This window comes from Trachypithecus francoisi, unplaced genomic scaffold, assembly GCF_009764315.1.
Source record: "Trachypithecus francoisi isolate TF-2019V2 unplaced genomic scaffold, Tfra_2.0 Lachesis_group11, whole genome shotgun sequence".
In the NCBI taxonomy this organism is placed as follows: domain Eukaryota; kingdom Metazoa; phylum Chordata; class Mammalia; order Primates; family Cercopithecidae; genus Trachypithecus; species Trachypithecus francoisi.
The window spans coordinates 90,914,483-90,939,170 of NW_022681456.1; the positions used below are offsets into that span (position 1 = coordinate 90,914,483).

Here is a 24,688-nt window from a genome sequence, read left to right on the forward strand (position 1 = left end):
GTTGTACCGCAGCCCGAAGGCCAGGAAGGGCGGCGGGGCGGTGGGGGCGCTCCGGCACTCAGTCAATCTCACGGGGCGGGGCGGCCCAGGGTCGCGTGCGGATGACGCGCCGGGACCGGCGGAGGAGCAGCCACTTCCTGGGGCCGCCGGCCGGGGCCGCTCGCCGCATTCAGCGCCGGAGCCGGGAACTAGCGGTCGCCGCCATGTCCCACCAGACCGGCATCCAAGGTAACAGAGCCCGGCGCGACCCGCAGGGAAGGTGCTCCCGGGAGGCTCGGGAGAGACCGGAAGGCTGCAGGACGGCAGGGCTGGAGTCTGGCCTGGACCTCCGGAAGTCGGTCTCGCGGGGCGAGCCGGGCCTCGGCGCCTCTCCGCGCTCCTGCTTCCCAGGCGCTCCCGGCCTGCGTCCTCCTCCAGCCTGGTTCCTGCTGCCGCCACGTTGCAGATGGACTCGAAATTCCGGGGAGCGAAGGAAATTGGCTTTCGAGGCGGCCTGGTTGAAGGGGGCGTGCCTTCCACCGTCCCCGACATTAGCCCAACTTTCCCCCTTTTGGTCAGGTAGGGAAGAGCTGGGACAGTGGAGGCGACTGGGGCTTCCCTACGCTGTCGAGAGCCAGGCGAGTTTTCCTTTTCATGGTCCAAAGGAGAATATTACAGGACTTTGATTACGAAAAGAAACATGCCAGAATCTTTCTCACATCGGTTGGGGTGCTTCCCAAAATTCTCCCGCACTTTGTCCCCAAATAGGAAAGTGAGAGTTGTTCTGAGAAATCTCGAGTGCAGCGTGTTTGTGTTTTGATCTTTTTCCTAGGCACTCCCCAAGGGAAACTGATCTGTATGGTTGCATGTAATGCGTGCAGACAGTTCAATGTGCAATTATATTTGACCTCCATTATTTCCTGGTTTGAAATTGGGCAGCCTGGAGGTGCTCACCTCATCAAGAGTCAAACAATATATCCCCGGGTTACTCGCGATCACTTAACGAGTTCTGGTATAAACTCAAGCTTTTACTGTTAATAGCGAGTATTTCTCCCAGATGAACACTTAATTGTATGTTTTATTCTTAAAGATTTTTGACACCACGCCACATACCCCCTGCATGCACGCAGCAGCAAAATAGTCTCAAATCTAAAAGCGTTGTTTTATTTATCCTCATTAATTTCGATATATAAATATGTCGTTATTGACTCTCATGCTTGAGCCTTATAGCAAGCACTACCTACTTATATAGTGGTTCTTGCTGCTAATAGACAACACAGGAACGAAATTAGAACGAAATCGAAGCTTTAATAGGAACACAAGCGTTAGTTATTAAATACATATTTATTCAATGATTTTAATCTAGCTTTTGAGAAATGCAAGTTAGAAAAATACAACCAGAATTAAGATTAAAGAAAAAGACAGTAATTCAATCAAGTTAGGGTATTTGATATTTACTGTTGTTTTTAACGGGAAAATACAGAAAGTGAATTGATGAAGGAGTGTCATAAGCTTGAAACTGAATTAGAATGAAAGCAGGTTTTCAATATTTTTCAGAAGAGCAATAAAAGTTTTTCAAAATTGTGATTTGCTCATTATTGGGTTTGAGTAACTTCAGTATATTCACCCCAGTGTTATTTCTGCACAGAATTATGTAGCTAAAACAGATTAGAATTATTAACATACTTTTAAAATGCTAATATTTATATTTCTTAATTGTATACAGTCTTCATTATTTTATGCGGTAAAGTTTTATAATACTGATAATAAGGATGCTACATGCTCCAGATTTTTTCTTTGTGTTCTAATTAATTTTTTCAATATAAATAGGAAAGTATATATAAGTATAAAAAGTTTACTTTCTTTATCTTTTTCCACAGCGAGTGAAGATGTTAAAGAGATCTTTGCCAGAGCCAGAAATGGAAAGTACAGACTTCTGAAAATATCTATTGAAAATGGTTAGTTAAATATTTTAAAATATTTTTTGTTCCTGGATTAGTGGTGGCCATTGTATTTTTAAACTTAGTGTGTGTTGTCAGTGATTTGAACTATTAATTAATGTGAAGCAAGTTCAGATCTTCCCTTACGGTAACTTGGATTCCTCATACTTTGTGCAGGTCCCTGTGGGCCCCTGATTTCATTCTGAATTATGTGACTATCAGGGAAACAGAAAGATGTTTTTTGATGTGACTTCTTCCTCTTTTACTTTTTGTGTCTTAGTTTCTGCACCACAGTCCATTTCTAATGTCAGTGCTTCCATCTCTGGAATGGAAATCACTAAACAGGTGATTATCAAAAAAAAAAAAAAAAGAGTTACTTGTGAATTATTCAATAAAGTTTGTTTTTAAATACAAACAAAGGATTTCAAACTTCCATTTACTCCATTTGATTGCAGCCTTTGCTACAGAAATGATTATTACCCTTTCTTGTTTTGGGAAAGTTCTGAGAATATAACAAACTACAAATTGATTCTTTAAAAATAATTCTGTAAACAGGGAATCTGGTTGAGTGGGAGAATCTTTTAAATCAGGCGGATTTGAATTTGGACAATTACTACTATTATAGCTACTCAGTCACAAATGAATATGTTAAAATATTCCAGCGGCCTAATTTCTTAAATATCTGAAAATATTTTGCTTTGGAAAAGTAACTTGTTCTTTCACAAACTGGAAGTAAATCTAATTTGTTTTCTGTTTTCTGCTTATATATTAAAAGTACCAGAATAGTTTGTAAAATATGCATTTGTTTACATATAACATTCAATAGGAATATATGTATATTGTAAAACAACATATTTTAAAGATACTGAGCTAAAATTTTTAATACCATCACTTCCTAAGTGACTAGTTAAGGATCTAAAATGGAAAAGTTAATCTAACTAGCATCTCTACAGAAGGAAAATGGCACTACTTCCTAAATTATTACTTTCTGGTTTTACTTTTTTGTTTTGTGAAAAGTTTTAGATAAGGAAAATTCCAAAGACTAAAATTGTATCATAAATACCTATATCTCCCCTTTATTAATAACTGCTAACATTTTATCATATTTACTTCAAGCATTTTAGAAAATTCAGTGTTTTTGTGGTATAAGAGCATCCCCTTTAAACAGTTTTGCTTCTGACCTCATTCCCCTGGGGCACCTGCAGTTAGGAGTTCTGATATTTGTGCAGTCTCTTTTTACGTATATCCCTAAACAGCATATAGTGCTCTTTGAGTTCAAGTAAACTGCATGATACCATCTTATTCTGTATCTTTCCTTTTTCTGAAAATGTTACATTTGCAATTAGTTTTGATAGCTCAATAACTGATTTTAAATCTGAACAGAATGTTATATGACTATGACACACATTATTTTTCCATTCTCTTATTGATGAACATTGAGGCTATTTCCAGTCTTCATTGTTACTATATAGTGCTGCAGTGAACACCTTAGTATTTGTAAGAGTTTCTGTATGCATAGTAGATTCACAACTTTACTTGATTCTGCCGAATAGCATTTCAAAGTGGCCATACCAGTGTATGCATCTAGGCAAATGTTTAAATCTGTAGCATTATGGCCAAATAAATAGGAGTTAAACCTGGTTTTATTTAATATTTCTTACTGTACAATTCAATGTTAATGTCAGAAATTATACTTTTGAATGGTAGTTTAAATGTATTTTGTTGATAACTTAAGCACAGACATCTTGGAAAGTAGAAATGTAACCACCCATTATTTGACCATTCAATTCAACTGTTATGATCATTTTTATATGTTTCTTTCTTAGGCTGTGTATATTTTAAAAATTTTAACCATGTTCATAAAAAGTTATCAGTTTTTATAATACTCTGTATCATAATTACTTTCTATGTTGCCACATTTTTCTTTTCAACTTTTTGATGTGAATAATAGTAACTGGGAAATGACTATATATTTATTTTTCTAGTCTTCATCACACTACCACTTGGTATTTCAAACCATTTACCTATCTTTCTAAAAATAATTTTTCATAGAGCAACTTGTGATTGGATCATATAGTCAGCCTTCAGATTCCTGGGATAAGGATTATGATTCCTTTGTTTTACCCCTGTTGGAGGACAAACAACCGTGCTATATATTATTCAGGTTAGATTCTCAGAATGCCCAGGGATATGAATGGATATTCATTGCATGGTCTCCAGATCATTCTCATGTAAGTAACTTTTTTATAGTTTGTTTAACATTAAATGCTAGAAAGATGTTTTTGAAATTTCTAGGTCAAATAAAGGTTAAAAAGCAATAATTATTTCCCATAGAAGGGAATGATCATGAGGAAAATCCTAGTATTTATAATATAGAATCAGGAATAATGTGCTCAGATTTGGGAGTTTTGCCATTGAAATCAAAATAATTATTATTGATTTAAGATTTAAAAATTTGTGGCAATGGCAATTTTTTTTCTTAAAGCAGAATGTCACTGTCGTCCAGACCAGAGTGCAGTGGTGCAATCTTGGCTCACTGCAACCTCTGCCTCCCAGACTCAAGTGATTTTCCCACCTCAGCCTCTTGAGTAGCTGGGATTACAGGCATGTGTCACACCATACCCAGCTAATTTTTATATTTTTAGTAGAGATGGGGTTTCACTGTGTTACCCAGGCTGGTCTTAAACTCATGGCCTTAAGTGATCCACCCACCTCGGCCTCCTAAAGTGCTGGGATTACAGGCATGAGCCACTGTGTCCAACCTAATTTGTGGTAATTTTAAAATGACTCATGGGCCTCTGAAAAATGAAGGAAACTACCTGACCCTGAGAGTAATAATTGTAATAAATCTGAGAACTAATTGAACATAATATTAAGTTTTGTTAGTATTATGCATTTATTAATCACTGCCATTCAAGTGATGGGCCCGCATACAAACAAGTATTTTAGGAAAGCTGGTAGTAGATTGACTAAATAGAACAACAGACAGAATTAATATATGAACATGGCCCAATATTTAAAAAATTAATTTGAATTTTTCTTATTAAAAAATAATTATTTTTAAAGTTATCTAGATATTGTTCTCAAAAGATCATCCCATTCCTCTTTAATTCCCCATGTTCTATCTGAAAGAAATACTGGATTTGACCATGTAGGATTATGAAATTATTTGTTAATTGGTAGTTATCTTTGGTAGCTTTCCATAGATACTAGTTGACTCTTTAATTTTTTTTCCATCTTTGTGTCCCTCCTAGAATGGTATGTGCCATCAGTAAGCCATGAATTTTGATTCTTAACAACTTAATTCGTAATATTTGATACAGCTTTGAGAAGAATGTCACTATCAAAGTTACTTCATTTCAGTTTTCCTCATATTTTAATTTTTTTATTCTTGAACTCATGAGTTTGCAAAATGAAGAATTTAAACAATTTATATTTTTTTCAACTTTAAAATGTGGCCAGGCATGGTGGCTCATGCCTGTAATCCCTAAACTTTGGGAAGCTGAGGCCGGTGGATCACCAGAGGTCAGGAGTTTGAGACCAGCCTGACCAACATGGTGAAACCCCGTCTGTACTAAAAATACAAAAAATTAGCCGGGCGTGGTGGTGCACACCTATAATCCCAGCTACTCAGGAGGCTGAGGCAGGACAATCACTTGAACCTGGGAGGCGGAGGTTGCGGTGAGCTGAGATTGTGCCATTACACTCCAGCATGGGCAACAAGAGCAAATGTGTATCTCAAAAAACAAAAAAAGTGACATTGTAAATTGAAGTCTATCTTAATAGCCATTGATAGTTTAGATGCCCATGTTAATGATGGTTATTTGTACACACATATTTTAGCATATTATAGTGGGTGGACTTCAGCTCAGTTTTATTTTTAATATGATTCAGGATGTTAATACATTCAAAATGTGCTTTCTTTTGTAATGTTATGTTTTCATTTATTAACTTCTAAGTAAACTTTCACAACTGAATAGGTTCGTCAAAAAATGTTGTATGCAGCAACAAGAGCAACTCTGAAGAAGGAATTTGGAGGTGGCCACATTAAAGATGAAGTATTTGGAACAGTAAAGGTATTATATTTTTATGTGGATTCTATATGTTGCAATTAAAATGATTAAAGAAGAACTGCTAGGTAATGGGTAATTGATATGAAATCAAATGGATAATCTGAAAACATGAGAATAAGAGAAATACTGTGTTTCATATGATATAAACGTTACCTGTAATGAATATGTAACTTTGAGTTTATTCATTTGTATCTGTTTGACACTGACAATAAGTGGTATTGAAACATACTGATTCTTCTAAAGTACATGGTAAATATATGTATTTACACGTATATACACAAATTGAAACACTGAAATATATTTTTGAACTTTTTTGTTTGTTTAGAGTTTTCTGATTCAGAAAGTCATATAATCTAGTGGAAAGAGCACAAGACTAGATGGGAATATATTGCTGCTTCACCATTAATTGTGAAGTCGGCTGGTTTCTTAATTTCATGAGTCTCAGTCTTCTAAACTACAAAATTTTGATGATAGGTAGACCTCTTTGTAGTATTTTTTTCTTTTGACATGAAAACTGTAGTAGTTCTCCATGAATAATTACAAAGAAATTATATAAATCATTATAACATAGTATTCAGAATCTGAATATGTTAATTATTGGATAATCATTGGGCAGTTTTCCCCAGAAGGTTAATTACAGTTGTCCTATAGACTTAAAGGATGACCAGGTTCAGTATTTCACTTTGCTAGTATGAAACTCATACAAAATATTTAGTAATTATGAAACGTCATATAAAATGAACAGCAGGTACTCCCGTTAAAAAGTTTTGAAACTTAAAATTGAGGATTAAAGTAAAAATATATTAAAATTCTTAATGCTATTTATTTTAATTTAAAATCTTTTCTGTTAATGATTTTGCTTTTCCTAAAGTAACCTCACTGTCGTTTTAATTCTAGAGAATTACTGATTATAGTCTATTCTGTACTTACAGGAAGATGTATCATTACATGGATATAAAAAATACTTGCTGTCACAATCTTCCCCTGCCCCACTGACTGCAGCTGAGGAAGAATTACGACAGATTAAAATCAGTGAGGTAAGTTACAACTTCAAAGCTTTTGCACGATTTTAAGTGTTTGAAAATACCGTATTTTTAATTAGTAGATGTGGGAGGTAACTAGAGATTAAAGAAGTTAGGTAGCTTAAGTTTATTCCGTTTAGTTTAGAGATAAGTCTATGTGCTTAATGTCTTTTCAGAAAAGAAAAGTTAAAAATGAATATTAAACTTTATATGCATTTTATAAGTAGCTTAGAATATTAAACTTTATATGCATTTTATAAATAGCTTTTCCTGTAATTTTCCTGTCAGAATAGTAACTCTTCCTGTTGAAGTACAACTGTTGCAAACTTTGTACTTTGAATATTATATAGAGAAAAAGTGTGTGTTACCCATTTAGTGCAAAGAATATATCTAATAAGGTTGCCTGAAGCAGATTATTGTTTTGTTGGCTTTCTGGAGAGTCTACAAATTAACTTCTGTGAACTCTACTTGAATAGAGATATATATGGAAGATTATTATTTGAGTACCTGTTGAGCATATTTGAGTCAATAAATTTCAGCCATATTATTTTGTAGTTTATCATTATTTTTAATGTGTTTTCTACAGCCATTCTAATATACTGGAATAACTACTGTATTTCTGCTGGGACTTTACAGAAAAGAACAAGTGGCTGAAACCACTATTCATTAGGCTGAGTCACAGACTAATAGGAATCAGTCTGGAGAATGGTTGAATATCATTTAATATTAAACTGGTAGCAAGGATCTGTCATATGATTTTAATTCATGTTATTTGAGTAGGGCTTTTTATATGATTTTTTTTTTTTTTTTTTTTTACAAGTTTGATAGTTTGTTTTATTCCTTGCACTCAGAGCCCAGAGGATCATATTGGGGTATGCATTCGCATATGTTCTATGATGTTTTCATTAACTAATATCATTTATGCTGTAGAATCTCCATTCATTTTTTTTAAAGTAAAATTTCTATTGGACTTTCTGTTGCAACACTGCAAATGAGATGCTCTGCTAGCTATCATTTATCAAGTATAAAAATCTTAAACATGTGCATTGAATGCTTTCTTATCTTTCTCCTCTTCCAGTACATGCACACCATGTTTTTAGTAAAGAAATCTCTTAAGTCTGGAACTTCTGCAGTAGTATAACTTGTTGAGCTGTGTTATGTCTTTGTACACTGTTTGTACTTCCTTTCAATTCAGTGCATGGTGTTTGTGTTGCATTTTCTGTCCAACAGAATAAAGTTCTATACCTACTGTATGTAGATTGTTTATAAATTCTATCAAGTAAAATTTTATAACTAATGGTGTAACCTGATGACACTCTAAAGAGCTTGTGTAGCTCATTGAAATTGTGCCAAACCAAACATAAAAACAAACAAACCCCCCAAACCCCACTAACTTTGTACACTCATGCAAATGTTCACTTCCAACATTGTCATAAAGATGTGTCATGCACTCTGCATGTTGACAAAATGCTAGCAGGACCGTGAACAAATGTGAAAAATAATTTTAATTATAGGCTGGGCTAGGGTTGAATGATACTATTTTATAGAGGTTGGGTTTTCTTATTTTTGCCATAGGATACTGCTAACTGCTAAACTTGTAAATTAAATCTGTCATACTTAGGTACAGACTGACGTGGGTGTGGACACTAAGCATCAAACACTACAAGGAGTAGCATTTCCCATTTCTCGAGAAGCCTTTCAGGCTTTGGAAAAATTGAATAACAGACAGCTCAACTATGTGCAGTTGGTAAGAGATGTATAATGATTATTAAGTGGCTGCTCTTTTTGGTAGTTTATGGCTCATATAGGGTTTATTTTTAATGTATTTTAAATTTTAAATATGCTTTCTGATTTCTAAAATTCATTTTGTAAATGTTCGTTGTGAAAAAGTCAAACAGTGCAGAACTAAGTTCCTCCTTTATCTCTTAGTCTTTTCATTACCTGTTTTAACTTAATTTCCTTATATCTGGTTTTAATGAATGTATTTTGTTTCTTATTGGCAGGAAATAGATATAAAAAATGAAATTATAATTTTGGCCAACACAACAAATACAGAACTAAAAGATTTGCCAAAGAGGATTCCCAAGGATTCAGCTCGTTACCATTTCTTTCTGTATAAACATTCCCATGAAGGAGACTATTTAGAGTCCATAGGTATATGATACATTGTTTTTAACACGTTACTTTCAGTTTGTTTATTAGTATATCAGCCCTATGTGCTTACTTATTTCTTGCCCAGAGGGCTTAGCTGTAGTTTTATGAAGTTTATGCATTGGTATGCTAATTATATTTGTTATTATTTGAACTTACAGTTTTTATTTATTCAATGCCCGGATACACATGCAGTATAAGAGAGCGGATGCTGTATTCTAGCTGCAAGAGTCCTCTGCTAGAAATTGTAGAAAGACAACTACAAATGGATGTAATTAGAAAGGTAGCCATTTTAAAATCTTCAGTTTTTGCTAAATTTTTCTTTTCATTTCTATGTAGTTTATGATGTATTGTGATTTATAAATGAAAATATTTATTTTTCTTATTCTAAATCCTTAGGATCTCCTCTAAGTGCCTGGGGACTACCTATCATGATCCCCATCTCTATATATATCTGTACTTTCTAGTAAGCCACATGTGGCTATTTAACTTTAAATAAGATTTAAAGTTCTGTTTAGCCACTAGCCTCACGTCAAATGCTCATTAGCTAAATGTGGTTACTGGCTACTGTATTGGTTAGTGCAGAATGTATAGGACATTTCCATTGGTGCAAAAAGTCCTATTGGACAGTGCTGCCAGAGCTACATACTTGTGATTATTTCTGGACTCCATATTAAGAAGGAATTACAGTCTTCATTATGACTGTGAATTATGGGATGGTTGGGAGTCTTTCCAGTTTGGGGGAAGTAAGGAATAAGCATAAACATTTGACTTTTGGAAACTAAGCTACCAGTTTTCTTAATTTAATTTTCTTAAGTACAGATAGGGCATGGGGAAAGATATATATTCTTGAGCCCTTAAACTCATACAAATACAGGTTCTTAAAAACTACCAGTGTTTTTAGGTTCTGAACCCTTCATGCTTTTTAAGCTCCTAAGAATCAATCACTTTATCATGGGTAGCACCTTCTATAGCAGGGATCAGCTGACTTTTTCTACAAAGGACCAAATAGTAAGTAAAGGCTTTGCCAGGCCACATATAATCTCTGTCACATATTGTTGTTTAACAACCCTTAAAAAATGTAAAACAATCTTACCTTGGGCAAGATTTGGCCTTTGGGCCATGGTTTGTTTACCTCTTGTAGAGGGCTTTCAAGTGACCCAAGTGATGAAAGGGCCATGAGTAAATGTTCCTTGAATAAATAGTGTATCACAGCAACTTGAGCATATAGTGGTGGCTTCTACTTTTAAATATTATTTAAACTGGAGCAGTAAGAAAGAACCAAGAAGGAAGTGAATGCAGCTGATTATATATTCAAGCAATTTAGCCCCTTCCCCCAAAAGAAGAAAGTGAAACTGTTTACATATGGTCCTTGATTCTGCCTTACTGGAATGGGTATTATTTGTGAGCATTCATATACCTGAAAACCAGCTTGTTGCTTGTATTAGGTTTTGAATGTTGCGCTTCTAATTTTATCTTTTACAGATTGAGATAGACAATGGGGATGAGTTGACTGCAGACTTCCTTTATGAAGAAGTACATCCCAAGCAGCATGCACACAAGCAAAGTTTTGCAAAACCAAAAGGTCCTGCAGGAAAAAGAGGAATTCGAAGACTAATTAGGGGCCCAGCGGAAACTGAAGCTACTACTGATTAAAGTCATCACATTAAACATTGCAATACTAGTTTTTTAAAAGTCCAGCTTTTAGTACAGGAGAACTGAAATCATTCCATGTTGATATAAAGTGGGAAAAAAAATTGTACTTTTTGGAAAATAGCACTTTTCACTTCTGTGTGTTTTTAAAATTAATGTTATAGAAAACTCATGATTTCTATTTTTGAGTTAAAGCTAGAAAAGGGTTCAACATAGTGTTTAATTTTGTCACACTGTTTTCATAGTGTTGATTCCACACTTCAAATACTTCTTAAAATTTTATACAGTTGGGCCAGTTCTAGAAAGTCTGATGTCTCAAAGGGTAAACTTCCTACTTTCTTGTGGGACAGAAAGACCTTAAAGTATTCATATTACTTAATGAATATGTTAAGGACCAGGCTAGAGTATTTTCTAAGCTGGAAACTTAGTGTGTCTCCGAAAAGGGCGGAAGTTGCTTATTCCGAGTAGCTGTGCTAGCTCTGTCAGACTGTAGGATCATGTCTGCAATTTTTAGAAATAGTGCTTTACATTGCAGCAGTCTTTTATATTTGACTTTTTTTAATAGCATTAAAATTGCAGATCAGCTCACTCTGAAACTTTAAGGGTACGAGATATTTTCTATACTGCAGGATTTCTGATGACATTGAAAGACATTAAACAGCCTTAGTAAATTATCTTTCTAATGCTCTGTGAGGCCAAAAATTTATGTTCAGGTTGAAATTTAAATTAATATCAAAAGGAAACAAAAAATGTTGAGTTTTAAAAATCAGGATTGACTTTGTTCTCCAAAACCATACATTTATAGGCAAATTGTGTTCTTTATCACTTCTGAGCAAATACTCAGATTTAAAATGACTTTAAAGTCCTGGTACTTAACAGGCTAACACAGATAAACACCTTAATAATCTCAGTTAATACTGTATTTCAAAACACATTTAACTGTTTTCTAATGCTTTGCATTATCAGTTACAACCTAGAGAGATTTTGAGCCTCATATTTCTTTTATACTTGAAATAGAGGGAGCTAGAACACTTCATGTTTAATCTGTTAAACCTGCTGCAAGAGCCATAACTTTGAGGCATTTTATAAATGAAATGTGGGGATCCAGGATTTGTAATTTCTTGATCTAAACTTTATGCTGCGTAAATCAATTATCGGAAATGCACATTTCATAGTGTGAAGCACTCATTTCTAAACCTTATTATCTAAGGTAATATATGCACCTTTCAGAAATTTGTGTTCGAGTAAGTAAAGCATATTAGAATAATTATGGGTTGACAGATTTTTAAAATAGAATTTAGAGTATTTGTGTGGGGTTTTGTTTGTTTACAAATAATCAGACTATAATATTTAAACATGCAAAATAACTGACAATGTTGCACTTGTTTACTAAAGATATAAGTTGTTCCATGGGTGTACATGTAGACAGACACACATAGACCCAAATTATTGCATTAAGCATCCTGGAGCTGTGTTGCAGACCATAGCTGAAGCTGTTATTTTCAGTCAGGAAGACTACCTGTCATGAAGGTATAAAATAATTTAGAAGTGAATGTTTTTCTGTAGCATCTATGTGCAATTATACTCTAAATTCCACTACACTACATTAAAACAAATGGACATTCCAGAATATAGATGTGATTATAGTCTTAAACTAATTATTATTAAACCAATGATTGCTGAAAATCAGTGATGCATTTGTTATAGAGTATAACTCATCGTTTACAGTATGTTTTAGTTGGCATTATCATATCTAGATGGTGAATAACATATTCCCAATAAATTTATATAGCAGTGAAGAATTACATGCCTTCTGGTGGACATTTTATAAGTGCATTTTATATCACAATAAAAATTTTTTCTCTGTAAGTTGTGTATGTTCTGTTGGTTTTTCTACTGTAGTTTTTTGTAATGTTTGTGTAATTTTGCATAACTCAGTACGTGGTGTTAGGTTAGAAATCTCATTCATTTATTTGTTAGTCTGCCTAAGTCCAAAAAGGATTTTAAGTAGCTTTAAACTTAGGCAAGGATAATTGTGACTACAGAGTGCTTAGATTAAAATTTGCCATGGTTGTAGCAATAGTAAAAATGCCATGAGTTACTCATTTTCTGTGATAGAAGCACCGCAGTACCAATTTACTTGACACCAAACTCTTCAGACTTGCCACTGTATTCATTCATCTGAAAAATGTTGAATGCACTCCTGTGTGCAATTTGGTTTGAAATCCTTTTTATTAGAGATGTGACAAAATGGATGTCTTTGGTAGCAGTTTTACAAAAGATGCTGAAATAGCTTTAGAAAGACTCATTGTTGGGCCGGGCGTGGTGGCTCAGGCCTGTAATACCAACACTTCGGGAGGCTGAGGCGGGCGGATCACGAGGTCAGGAGATCGAGACCATCCTGGCTGACACAGTGAAACCCTGTCTCTACTAAAAATACAAAAATAGCCAGGTGTGGTGTCGGGCACCTGTAGTCCCAGCTGCAGGCTGGGCAGGAGAGAGGTGTGAACCCGGGAGGTGGAGCTTGCAGTGAGCGGAGATCGCGCCACTGCACTTCAGCCTGGGTGACAGAGCGAGACTGTCTCAAAAAACAAAAAGGCTCATTGTTAAAACTTTTAAACATTTAAGCTAAGGCATTTCTACTCAGAACTAAAATAATATGCCTGAGGTTCATACTGTAAATAGTTTGGTGTATATCCTTTCACATTTTCTTTGCAAATACAGTCATACATTTAAGGATGGAATTTTTGTTGTTTAGATGGAGTCTTGCTCTGTCACCAGGCTGGAGTGTCGTGGCGTGATCTTGGCTCACTGCAACCTCCCCCTCCCAGGTTCAAGCAATTCTCCTGCCTCAGCCTCCTGAGTAGCTGGGACTACAGGTGTCCACCACCACGCCCAGCTAATTTTTGTATTTTTAGTAGAGATGGGGTTTCCCCGTGTTGGCCAGGATGGTCTTGATCTCTTGACCTCGTGATCCACCCACCTCGGCCTCCCAAAGTGTGGGGATTACAGGCATGAGCCACCGCACCCAGCCTGGAATGTTCTTTTTTAAATAAAACACTAATTCTGGGTTTCATGCTAGATTTTGACCCAGTAGGTGGGTCCAGGAATCAAATAGTTCTACAAATGATTCATGGCTAGCCATGACTGGGAACAGTTTACCTTAAATCATATAAATTGTAGGTCTCCCCCACCCCAATTCAGCCAACAAACTGAAGTTTTACACTGTACTAGTTATGATAGTGGCACTATCTCATAGAAGAAAGTTTAGGTCTTACTGTTGCCCAGTAGCTTCTACGTGACTTGCCCGTGGCTCTCTACCTTCCTTGATCAGTCTCCTTCAGTTCATGGACAGCTCTCTGTTCCTCTAGTAGACCAAGCACAGCCTCAAGAGCACTGAATGTGTTCCCCACACTGGATCACTCTAACCCGGTGTCTACATGTCTTCCTCACAGGTCTCTGCTCAAGGGTCAGTGTCATCTCCTTAGAGAGGTCTCCCCTAATTTCCCAATCTGATTGTACTCCTTGTTCCTCTCACCTTAATCCTACTTTAATCCTCTTCATGGCACTTAGCTATTCTATATCTGTGCATATGTTGTCTCTTCCACTAAAATACCAGTTCAATGGGGCAAGAAGCTTAGTTTCATTCACTGCTACATCCTTAGCACCTAGACGTTTCTATGACATAGTGGGCATTTTTAAATTTGTTGAATGAATAAATGAATTTACCTTTCCTTGAAGAACAGCTGTGAAAGGAGCACATGCCAGCAGTGGTAGGTCACCAGAGGATCTAGCCTCCATCATTTTATTTCTGGCCACAGCAAAACTCACTAGCACTGGCAAAATCTGTTGCCCTGTGAAAGCCGTGGGTTCCACCACACAAAATGCCAGTACTGACCCATTCCTGAGCATCAAGTGCTTTCCAGTAGGGATCTTCATTCAGCTGATTCTGTGCACCGAAAAGACTGAGACCAGCCTCTACTCAACTGTCAGTGCTGCTCCACTACCACCCTCATTTGCTAGGATTCAGTCAGGCTGTAGTTTCTTAGTGAACTCTGGATGGTTAATGGGAAAGAGGCAAGCTATGAATGGGGGTTAGATTGTATTTCTTAGTTTTCTAATTACCAAGCTGCATTTATAATAAGACAAGCTGGGCCATATCCTCGTGTGTGTGTGTGTGTTTCTGACTGCCACTTACTGGCTACATGACTAAATCATGATTTAGTAATACTAATGCATAACAAACTATGTGATTTTCATGGTAGCTTATACCTGTAATCTCACACTTTGGGAAGCTAAGGCAGGAGAACTGCTTGAATCCAGGAGTTCAAGACCAGCCTCAGCAACATAGTGAGATCCTGTCTCTACAAAAAATTAAAAACAAAAATTAGCTGGACATGGTGGCACGCACCTGTACTCCAAGCTACTCAAGGGGCTGAGGCAGGAGGATCACTTGAGCCTGGGAGGTCAAGGTGGCAGTAAACCATGATCAGACTGCTACACTCCAGCATGAGTGACCAAGTGAGACTGTACCAAAAAAAAAAAAAAAAAAAAAAGCAGTTTAAAACAACAGCTATCCTTCCTCACAAATCTACAGTTAGCTGACCTCTCATGTCTCATGCATGTTTGTGATCAGCTAGCAGGCGGGCTGATTAAGGATGACCTCATCTGAGATGCGTTGTCTCTGTTTTGTATGGTCTGTCATCGGCAACTTGTTAGCCTTGGCTTGTTCTCATGTCAGTGGCAGGGTTCCAAATGAGAGAAGTAGTGCATTAGGGCTTTTGAGGCCTGGGCTTGGAACTGACCATTACTCTTCTGTAAGCAAGTTACAAGGGCCAGCCCAGATTTAATGGTTAAGGAAATAGACTTTACTTCTTGATGAGAAAAATTACAAAGCCAAATTGCAAAAGGCATCAAATATACAGATGAGTGGAGAATTGCAGTCTAATACAATGAACAAGGGAAAGAAGTTATTTAATCTTTGGGGGTCTCAAAATTTCCTCAAGAAGTAAAAGAACAGAACCTACACTGTAGATTTATCAAATCAGATCACGCATCTAAAACTCTTAGCACAATGTTTGGCACAATAGCTTTCAACACATGACAGAGAAAATGATTATGATTAATATGATGCACAGACATAGTGTTAGTGGTAAAGATTGCAAACTGATGCCAGATGCTAATTTCTGCCATGCAACTTATTAGCTATATAATCTTGGGTAATTTCCTCATCTGTAAAATGTGAATATTATTACCAAATTCATAGGATTGTTATAAGGATTAAATAAAGCACTTCAAACAGTACTCATAAGTGTTTAATAAAAACAATACATAACTTAAAAATTACAAATTTATATACTGTTAGCCCGTTTTGCATCACTATAAAGGAATACCTGAGGCTGGGTAATTTATAAAGAAAAAAGGGTTTTTTTTTTTTTTTTTTAATGGTTCTGCATGCTTTACTAGCATGGCACCAATATTTGCCTGGCTTCTGATGAAGGCCCCAGGAAGGTTACAATCACAATGGAAAGCAAAGCGGGAGCAGACTCTTTTAAGCCACCAGATCTTGCACGAACTGAGTGAGAACTCACTCATCACCAGTGGCTCTAAGCCATTCATGAGGGATCCACCCCCATGACCCAAACACTTCCCATCAGGCCCCACCTCCAACACTGGGGATTACATTTAAACATGAGATTTGAAGGAGACAAACACCTAAACAATGTCATTCTACCCCCAGCCCCCCAAAACTCATGTCTTTCTCACATTGCAAAATATCATCATCCCTTCCCAATAGTCCCTCAAAGTCTTAATTCATTCTAGCATCACTCAAAAGTCCAAAGTCTCATTTGAGACTTAAGGTAAACTCCTTCCACCTATGAACCTGTGAAATAAAATATAAGTTATTTACTTCCAAGATACAGTTGACGGTACAGGCACTGAGTAAAACATTCTTGTCCCAAAACGGAGAAATTGGCTAAAGAAAGGGGTAACAGGCTCGAGGCAAGTCTGAAACCCAGCAGGGAACACATTAAACTTTAAAGCCCCAACATATTCCTTGATTCCATGTCCTGCATCCTGGCACACTGGTGCAAGGGGTGGGCCCTCAAGGCCTTGGGCAGCTCCACTCCTGTGGCTTTGCAGGGTACGCGGCTTCCCTCATAGTTGAAATTGAGTGTCTGTGGCTTTTCAAAGCTCAGAGTGCAAGCTGCTGGTGGCTCTACCATTCTCAAGTCTGGAGGGTGGCAGCACCTTTCCCATAGCTCTACTAGGCAGTACCCTGCTGGGGTCTTTGTGTTGGTGCTCCAACCCCACATTTCAGTATGTAGACTATAAGCCCCCCACTGTACATGCTCTGTTTTATTCCCACATACTCCTCAAATGTTGGCAGAACCTGTAAATATCATGGGAAATCATCACGGGATAAACATCATGGGAGAGTATCTGTATTTGTTTTCTATTACTGCATAATAGATTACCACAAACTAAAAGGCTTAATGTGATCCATTTATTTATTTATTTATGAATGACAGACTCTTGCTCAGTCACCCAGGCTGGAGTGCAGTGGCACAATCTCAGCTCACTGCAACCTCCGCCTCCCCGGTTCCAGCAATTCTCCTGCCTCAGCCTCCCAAGCAGCTGGGACTACAGGCGTTCAACACCACGTTCAGCTAATTTTTGTATTTTTAGTAGAGACAGGGTTTCACCATGTTGGCCAAAATGGTCTAAAACTCTTTACCTCAGGGGATCGGCCCGCCTTAGCCTCCCAAAGTGCTGGGATTTACAGGTATGAGCCACCACAACTGGCCAATGTGACCCGTTATCTCACAGTTCTATATATTAGAAGTCCAGCACAGCACAGATAGGTTCTCATACTGAGGATCACGCAAAGCTGAAATCTAGGTGTCAGCCAGGTTGTGGTATCATCTGAAGCTTGGAGTACTCTTCTTAGCTCACTCAGATTGTTGGTGGAATTCAATTCCTTGTGGTTGCAACTGAGGTTCCAATTTTTTTTTTTTCCTGCTTGCCCACAACTGGAAGGTACGTCTCATCTTCTAGAGGCCACCTTTAGGTTTTAGCCAATGTGGCCCTCTCACAACATGGTACATACTTCTTCAAGGCTTACAAGGAGAATCCTTCTTGCAAGGGTTCACCTGATTAGGTCAGGCCCTTTCAACAGTCTCAGAGTGAGTTGTTTAGGAACCTCAACTGCATCTGCAAAATTCTTTCAACTTTGTCATGTAACATAATCTAATAATGGACATATTATTATGGCAGTATCATCAAGGGATATTTTATTTGTGGTTAAATGCTGTGAACACAATCTATAAATATATGACTAATAGGATTTTGTAACTGGCTCTATAAACTTTAAATTTTGTATCATTTTTATAATTCACAAAGTGCTTGTATATATTCTGCATCATTTGATTTTCATGATTACCTGTCAGAGAAGCACAGCAGATATTAGCCCAATGTTATCAGTGGCTCAGTGTGTGTCCTCAGCAGCTAAGTGTGTGTCCAAAGCTTTACAGCAAATTAGTAGTGGAGTCAGTTGGGCTTCAGATCAGAGTGTTTCCACCCTACATACAGCCCAGGTTCTTTTTGCTAACTCTGTAATGTTCAAACTGTGTTTGATGCTTGGAGATATCTCAGGGATTACTGTAAGAACTGGGTGTGATACTAATGGGTAGGGCTAAGTGTTGATACAGTGGCTCTATTTTTATATGTTGGACGTTCACCCCATGCTTTAATAACCACTGCCCTGCAACAGCCTATGCCTTGTTAACGGTAAAGAAGAATATTTAGGAAAAAAATTAGTTAAGAAAATGGTTGAGGCCGGGCATGGTGGCTCACGCCTGTAATCCCAGCACTTTGGGAGGCCGAGACGGGGGGATCATGAGGTCAGGAGATTGAGACCATCCTGGCTAACACGGTGAAACCCCGTCTCTACTAAAAAAAAAAAAAAAATTAGCTGGGCATGGTGGTGGACACCTGTAGTCCCAGCTACTTGGAAGGCTGAGGCAGGAGAATGGCGTGAACCCAGGAGGTGGAGCTTGCAGTGAGCCCAGATCACGCCACTGCACTCCAGCCTGGGCAACAGAGCGAGATTCCATCTCAAATTAAAAAAAAAAAAAAAATGGTTGAGATAGGCGTATATAAAAAGTTAGGAGTCTATTCCAATAGTTTTAAGAAGCTGTCATCTCTTGCAGCAGCTGTTGAACCTTATAAAAAGACATAGAAAAAAACAAAAGAACCACATTATACACTTGCTTTAAAATATACACTCTGGAAAACATGATGAACCCCACCCCTTTCACTTTTTAAATAAGTATACAAAATTTATACCTTCTTAATGTCTGGTCTCTTATTTTTCTTTTCATGCAGACATTGACTAGCAACAGAGTACATAGCTTCAATTGAAGTGGAATCAGCATCATTCATCTTTTTATCAATATAATCTTCAATCGTCTTTTCTTCATCTTCAATTTCTTCTTTAATATCTAGCTTTAAAATGAGTGTTAAAACTTTAAGAGCTTCAAATCAAAGTGAAGGAAATTAGAATGTATATTTTAATTATTTAAATTAATCTACTTTGTAATAACATGTACTCTCATTTTACTATCTTATCTTAAAACCTCATTAAGAATTCAAGACCCAGCCTGGGCAACATGGTGAAACCCTGTTTCTACTAAAAATACAAAAAATTAGTCAGGCGTGGTGGTGTGCACCTATAATCTTAGCTACTCGGGAGGCTGACACAGGAGAATCGTTTGAACCCAGGAGGCAGAGGTTGCAGTGAGCCAAAATTGTGCCACTGCACTACTCCAGCCTGGGTGACAGAGCGAGACTCTGTCTCCAAAAATAAAACAAAACAAACAAACAAACAAGACATACAGGACAAATTCTATGTAAATAAGTACAGCCATCCACCACAAAATGACATTTTGGTCAATTGGTCAATGACAGACCACATATAGATGGTGGTCCCATAAGATTATAATACCGTATTTTTACTGTACCTCTTTTATGTTTACATACATAAATACTTAGCATTGTGTTACAATTGCTTACAGTATCCAGGACAGTATTATGCTGTACAGCATATGTTTGTAGCCTAGGAGCAATACCATACAGCCCAGGTGTGTAGTAGGTCACATCATCTAGGTTTGTGTAAGTACACTCTATGAAGTTCACACAATGAAACTGCCTAACGACGCATTTCTCGGAACATATTCCTGTCATTTGGCAACACGTGACTGGGTGTGTGTGTGTGTGTATAATATAAATGTGTATTTATTTATACCTTCTAGATACTTCCACCCATCTGCCTTCCAATTTTTATATTTATGTTATGAGCTAATTGCTTATATGTTTCCATTAGCAGCATTTACAAGGTGGGCAGCACAGTGTGGTCTGCTTCTTGATGTGCTTCTAATAGCGCAACTCCAACTTTTGGACCCTGACTCCTCCTCCCTGTACCCAATAAACTTCTCTATGGGTACTAAGATTGCTGAATCAAAGAGAAAAAGGGAGGGGAAAAATGGGGAGCAGGCCATGATAAAAAAAATAATTAACAGGGAGAGAGGTGTAGGAATAAGATAGTAAGTTGGGTGAATCATGGTCTCCCAAAACATGTCTATGCCATAATTTCTGGAACCTGTAAATGTCCTCTTATTAGGAAAAGAAGGGCCTTTTTGGATGTAATTAAGTATCCTAAGATGAGAATATTCCAGATTATGGACAATCCTGGAGGTAAGCCCTACATCCAACGAGCAAGGCAAGATTCTCTCTGGAGCCTCCAGAGAGAGCATAGTCTTGCCAATACCTTGATTTCAGACTCTGGCCTCCAGAACTACGAGCAAATAAATTTCTGTTGCTTTAAGTCACACAGTTTTTGGTATATTTTTACAACAGTCCTAGGAAACTAATACAGATGAAAAAAACTATTCATGAGAGGTAAACTCTTCAAAAACACTTTCAAAAGATAAATTCTGAAAATGTTTGGCAATGGCGAAATCTAGTGACATAAGGGTTCTTCAAAGGATCATTTTTTTTTTAACTGTGCTTGTACGAAAATCTTATTAGAGTCACATCACAGTCAAACCTTAAGAATGGGTGAAAGAATGTAATTCTCCAAAGATTTATGATTTTCACTATTATATGATGAAATGCAAAACTTGTGACTGAGATAGAGCTTATGTTTTTCTGCATTTCATCCTTACTCAAGCCAAAGTTTTGAGGCTTTTATATATTTTGAAAGAAAAAGCCTTAGGCAAAATGATGGAAAACTTAGGTAAAGTATATGCTGCATGCAAGTTAGTGAATCAATCTGGGTTCCATCTTGAGCCCTCCATACCCACAGAGGAGGTCACAGGAACTCCAACTTGAAGGCAGTTGGTCAGAAGTTCTGGAGGCCTAAACTTGCGACTGGTGTCTGGTGGGATCGCAGTCTTGGGGACTGAGCCCTTAACCTGTGGGATCTGATTCTGATGCTATCTCTAGGAACAGTGTCAGAATTAAATTGGAGGAGATCCAGCTGACTTCTGCTGCAAAGTAGACTGTCTGCTTGTTGGTGGAGAGAAATCCTCCCCACTCACATTTGGTCACAGAAATCTTCTGTGTTGATTGTTGCTGTGATGTGAGAGCAAAGGAAATACATGATTTGCGTTTTTCCTAACAATAGCAAATTTGGTATGTTTTTTATTGTAACTTTGTAAATAAAATACTCCATGATAGAAATAAGTAGAGAACTTTTACTAGCAATTTTATTCTGAGAGAAATTTGAATAGAAGCCATTTTTTTCCCTTCTGAAAATGTTGAAAACACTGTTATTAAGAGTAGCCACCCTGAAAGTAACAAAATAAACATAAGCTAAAGAGGACCTCAGAAATCATTTAGTTCTATTTTCATTTTACCCACAAAGAAATCAGAACAAAGAATACATAAGTGACTTTTCTAGGCTTCACAAATACTTCATGGGAGAGCTGAGAATGAAAAATATTTAATGCTTTTTCCATATGCTATTGTGTAATAGCCAATGGAAAGACTGCCAACAGAAAATGTTATTTCTAGATGTCAAATTTATCCATATAAATTTAGACTACAAAAGCAGAGAAAAAAGGATTGAGGAAAACGAATATTTCAATTACCAATAACTGAGGTTCACGGTGTTCATCCACGGCTGGAAGTCCAGTTATTATTTCTAGTAAAACCTATTAAGACAAAAAAATTTCATTAATATAATACACAAGACAGGCTGGGCATGGTGGCTAATGCCTGTAATTCCAGCACTCTGGGAGACAGATGTGGGAGGATAACTTGAGCCCAGGACCTCAAGACCAGCCTGGAGAACAGGGAGACCCTGTCTCTACAAAAAATTTTTTAAAAAATTGGCTGGGTGTGGTAGCACACATCTGTAGTCCCAGCTACTTGGGAGGCTGAAGTGAGAGGATCACTAGAACCTAGGAGGCTGAGGCTGCAGTGAGCCGTAATTCCGCCAGTGCACTTCAGCCTGGGTGACCAAGTGAGGCCTTGTCTCTAAAATATACATATATTATACATGATACTAATAAATTATATATATAATACTCAAGACAATAATAAATATAAACTAGAAGGAATATGAATCTTGTTTACAAAATTTGATTAATCATTCTATACAAAGCTATGTCTTTTAGATATTAAAGTGGAAAGAACACGAGCTGGGCATTTCTCGCCATCCCTCCTTCAGGGATATCTCGGACCCCATCATGAGCATAAGCAGCTCTTTTCTATTGGCAACTCTACTAAAGAGTCAGCCCCACTCAACATATGTTCTGGGAACTCCCAATCCTTTTCCTGCCTCTTAGAGATTCTTCACAAGAATAATTTTCTCTGGCTCTTAGGAGAATATTATTTTCTAAACATTAGGCATATTCTACAGTCCTATGCCTTATTTTCACAGTGCTATGAAGTTAAATTTCCATATATGAAACACATATGAAAAAACAAATTGAAGAAAAAGTCCCCTGCTTCTCTAACCACCCACACCTATCTCTTATTCTATCTTAAAATTTATTGGGAATAGACAGGTAGATTAGTAAATGTCAAAAAATGTGAGACTAAAGTATACACTGTATGACACGATTCATTTAATGCATTAGGTGTCATGCTAATTCATAAACACAGATGGCAAGAAAATCATTTCTTGTAGTCATTTCAAAAATAAATTCAAAAGTTTTACACATTGGAAGAAGTTTTTACAAACTTTCTGGTATAAGTAGAGGTTAATGTGAAAAATTTGTGTTGTTACATAAGAGAGCTAAACAAGATAGGTGTATTAAATAATATTCGACTTCATTTCCACAATTATAGCAGAATGACTATTTTTACTAATTATGTATATGGAACTTACCACACCAAAGCTGTAAATGTCAGATTTGGGTGTTATTTCTCCTCGCAAAGCTTCAGGTGCCATATAAGCTGTTGTTCCCACAATTCTGCTAGTCATGACTGTCTGGGCAAACTTCTCAGAAGCCCGTGCAAGGCCAAAGTCAGATATTTTAGCAGTAAAAGCTTCATCTAGTAAGATATTTGCACTGAAAAAAAGTAAAGTTTGAAGAAAAAAAATGTTTTCCCCACCCCAAAAAAGTCAAACAGTTCCTTAGCTAAATGTATGTATGCATGTATATATGTATATGCATACATGTCTATGTACATACATATTTACAGAGTATAACATTTTATAGTATGCATCATAAAAGCCTAAAATTTCTATTAATAAACCTAGAACTCAGATTATAGCTAAAGAGAAGCACTGTCCTTTTTTTTATGTTTCTTGAGGAAAAAATTTAGGAGAATAAAAATGAAATAAAACTGTCTACATTAGTAAGAGATATTTTCATTATTCCACAAATAATTTATTATAGGGTAAATTACTACAAAGTCTTCCAAGGCACTTTTAATAATTCCTTTCTTAATATGTATCAATTCATTTAAAAACAAATTTCCAACCAAAGTATCTCAATTATGCATTTCTTTATTCTTTTGTTCTGTACTATCTGGCTTTTGAAGAGAAAAAAATATGGCCAAAATATCTCAATTAATTCATTATATGCTTTCATACTTTCATTCAACACAATCTTATTGAGAACTCCCTATGTCGTATAATATTTAAGCTCACTGCTGGGCATGGGGGAGTCTTAAAATCTTGTCTGTGACAAAGGCATAAATACTTTTTTATAACAATGGTAATATTAGGTACAAAATGCTGAGAGAACAACCATGTGCCTGGAAAAGCAGGAAAAATTTCAAACAGAGGGTGAAAAGTGTGCTTAGTATTGAAGGATTATTAGAAGTTGATAGTTATATGAGGGAAAGAAAGGCACTCCAGGCAAATGGAGTAACAGGTACAGAGTGATGAAAATATGATATGGTGTACATGGTCAACTTCAAGGAATGAGTGTCCTAGAAACATGGAGATTATTTGAATTTTATCCTGTGAGCAACAGGCTACCAGCTAAAGTTTTCACAGTAGGAAATTGATGTTATTAGACTTAACTTTTAGGACCATGACCTGGTAGCATTGTAGTGAATAGATGAGGACTGATAGGCTGGATTTAGGTTGACTACAAAGGTTTGTAACAAAGCAAATGAGAGATAATGAGGGTCTAAATGGTCATAACATGGGATAAATGGGAAGTGAAAATTTTGAGGCTCACTCTACAGAATTTTGTAATTAGCATGATACAGAGAATGAGAACGTCTTCAGCTTGAGAGAGAGAATGAATAGTGACTTCACTGGATCAGAAAGGAAATGTGAAAAGACTTTAGGTTGGAAAGAGCTGATGAGTTTGATTTCTGATGTGCTGACTTAAAGGTTACTGTG

The 24,688-nt window shown here is 36.8% G+C and overlaps 2 protein-coding genes across 9 annotated transcripts in view; one reads left to right on the top strand and one right to left on the bottom strand.

Annotated features, from left to right (window-relative positions):
* On the top strand, positions 1-12,683 carry TWF1 (twinfilin actin binding protein 1). The gene is made up of 9 exons (XM_033222351.1): positions 1-228; positions 1,860-1,937; positions 3,972-4,150; positions 5,900-5,995; positions 6,925-7,029; positions 8,636-8,761; positions 9,018-9,168; positions 9,327-9,448; positions 10,651-12,683. The coding sequence occupies exons 1-9, from the start codon at positions 102-104 to the stop codon at positions 10,819-10,821; spliced, it is 1,155 nt and encodes a 384-aa protein (XP_033078242.1). The 5' UTR covers positions 1-101; the 3' UTR covers positions 10,822-12,683.
* Positions 12,684-18,877: 6,194 nt separating this feature from the next.
* IRAK4 (interleukin 1 receptor associated kinase 4) overlaps positions 18,878-24,688 on the bottom strand; it is a 37,381-nt gene continuing 31,570 nt past the window's right edge. For all 8 annotated transcript variants that reach the window (XM_033222365.1, XM_033222360.1, XM_033222364.1 and 5 more), the window contains 4 exons: positions 23,216-23,399; positions 21,972-22,034; positions 19,168-19,326; positions 18,878-19,043 (listed from right to left, as the gene is read on the bottom strand). In XM_033222365.1, coding sequence (XP_033078256.1) covers positions 19,008-19,043; positions 19,168-19,326; positions 21,972-22,034; positions 23,216-23,399 — 442 coding nt within the window. In that variant the 3' untranslated portion in view covers positions 18,878-19,007. The remainder of the gene's footprint in view (positions 19,044-19,167; positions 19,327-21,971; positions 22,035-23,215; positions 23,400-24,688) is intronic.